General features: G+C 69.5%; 1 protein-coding gene across 1 annotated transcript; it reads right to left on the bottom strand.

The window, feature by feature from the left end:
- Positions 1-36: 36 nt before the first annotated feature.
- LOC113942180 (sodium/calcium exchanger 2-like) lies at positions 37-1,820 on the bottom strand. Its single transcript, XM_027633319.1, has one exon. It carries the CDS (start codon positions 1,805-1,807, stop codon positions 38-40), a length of 1,770 nt encoding a protein of 589 aa, XP_027489120.1. The 5' UTR covers positions 1,808-1,820; the 3' UTR covers position 37.
- Between the last annotated feature and the right edge of the window lie 351 nt (positions 1,821-2,171).

Genomic DNA, 2,171 nt, shown 5'->3' on the forward strand with positions numbered 1-2,171 from the left:
ATCCATGACCCATCCCCGATCCACCCCCCCATTCCCCTCACGCCGTCTCGTCGTTTCGGAACTCGAGCTCCCCGCTGGCGTCCTCGTAGTCGACGCCGCCGCCGCGGGCGGTTCCCTCGACGGTCCTGAAGGGCACCATGACGGTGCCGCGGGCGCCGGAGCTGCGCACCACCGTCACCTCCACCTTGCCCTGGCACTCGCTGACGCGCACCGAGCGCTCGCGGAACCCGAAGATGCCGGCGTGGTCGTCGTCCAGGATGGTGACGGTGGCCACCAGCGGCGCCACCAGCTTGCCCTTGGGGTGCTCCTCGTTGTCGGCCTCGAACATGCCCTCGGCGTCGCCCACGCGCAGGTTGAGCAGGCGCACGAAGAAGTGCTCGTCCTCCTCGAAGATGTCGTCGTCGATGATGCCGATGGCCAACTCCTTGCGCGTCTCGCCCGGCTTGAAGATGAGGGTGCCCTCGCTGTACTCGTAGTCCGAGCCCGCCTTGGCCGAGCCGTCCTCGGTGCGGAAGTCCACGTAGAAGGTCTGGTTGGCGCCCACGCCCTGCTCGCAGGCCACGGCCAGCGTCACCGAGCCGCAGTTCTCCAGGCAGTGGTAGAGGCAGGGCTCGAAGAAGATGCGGCTGCAGGCCTCGTCCTCCTCCTCCTCCTCGTCGTCCTCGCCCGGCGCCGCCGGCGAGCGCCGCGCCGCCTCGGCCGCGTGCTTCTTCAGCACGTTGCCGGCGCCGGTCATGAGGCGCGTGGCCTGGATGCGGTAGAAGGCGCGACTCTTCTGCTGGTGCACCAGCGCCACGTAGTTGGCGGCGTCCACCAGCTGCTCCAGCTCCTTCTCCGGGTGCTTCTGCTTGAGGTCCTTGAGGATCTGGATGACCTCGCGCCGGCTCTCGTCCAGCTCCCGCTCCTCGGGCGTGGGCGACGGCGACGCCGCCGAGCCCTCGGGCTCCGGCAGGGCCGGCGCCGGGGGGAAGCCGCCGTCGGCCTCCACGTCCTTGGGCGGGCGCTCGGCCTCGGCGCCGATGATGATGCCGCTGCGCGGGTCGGCGCGGTAGCGCTTGTAGACGTACTTGTAGAAGAGCAGGCGCTTGTCGGCCGCCCAGGCGAAGACGACGCAGGCCGGGAAGAAGAGCAGGGTGAGGAAGGCCTCCCACACCTGCACCACGCCCGGCGTGATGACGGCCAGGATGAGGTAGAGCCAGATGTAGGCGAAGATGCTCCAGGAGGCCGTGACGAAGAAGACGCGCAGGTGCTTGATGCGGCGGCTCTCGCCCGCCGGGATGGCGTAGACGCACACGGCGATCACCACGAACATGTTGAAGGCGGCGCTGCCCACGATGGTGCCGGGGCCCAGCTCGCCCGCCTGGAAGCGGTGCCCGCACACCTCGATGAGCGAGAGCAGGATCTCGGGCGCCGACGAGCCGAGCGCCATCAGCGTCAGGTTGGAGACCGTCTCGTTCCAGATGCGCACGGTGCCCACGCTGGTCTCGCCGTTGGCCTTGGTCACCGTGATCTCCTTCTCGCGCGACGTGATCACCTCGATGGAGGCCATGAAGCGGTCGGCGATGATGGACACGCCCAGGAACAGGTACATCATGGCCACGAAGTAGACGATGGCCCGCGCCGCCTTGTCGCCCGCCGCCGGCTCGTCCGGCTGCCACACGGGCAGGAGGACGCCGGGCTGGCACCGCGCCGAGCCGCGGCACGTCCCGTTGTTGGCGTTGGCGCCGACGGAGCCGTCGGGGGACGCCCCCGAGAGCCGCGGGGCCACCAGGAGCCAGGCGGCCGCCGCCGCGCCCACGGCGGCCATGGCGGGGGCGGAGAGGCTGCGGGGGGAGGAGAGGGGTCAGTGGGGTGGGATGGGGGTCAGGATGGATCCGTGGGGTTGGGATGGATCTGTGGGGTCAGGGTGGATCCATGGGGCCGGGATGGATCCGTGAGGTTGGGATGTGGGGGTGGGAGCCAGGGTCGGGATCCAGGGATGGGTCTCTGGGGCTGGGATATGGGGTTGGGATCCAGGGGTGGGATGTGGGGCTGGGATGGATCTGTGGGGCTGGGATGGATCTGTGGGGCTGGGATGCAGGGTTGGGATGTGGGGTTGGGATGGGTCTGAGGAGCTGGCACAGATCTGTGGGGCTGGGCTGTGGGGTTGGGGTGGATCTGTGGGGCCATGG

The sequence above is a fragment of the Corapipo altera genome, unplaced genomic scaffold, assembly GCF_003945725.1.
Source record: "Corapipo altera isolate COAL_440 unplaced genomic scaffold, ASM394572v1 59324, whole genome shotgun sequence".
Taxonomy (NCBI): Eukaryota; Metazoa; Chordata; class Aves; order Passeriformes; family Pipridae; genus Corapipo; species Corapipo altera.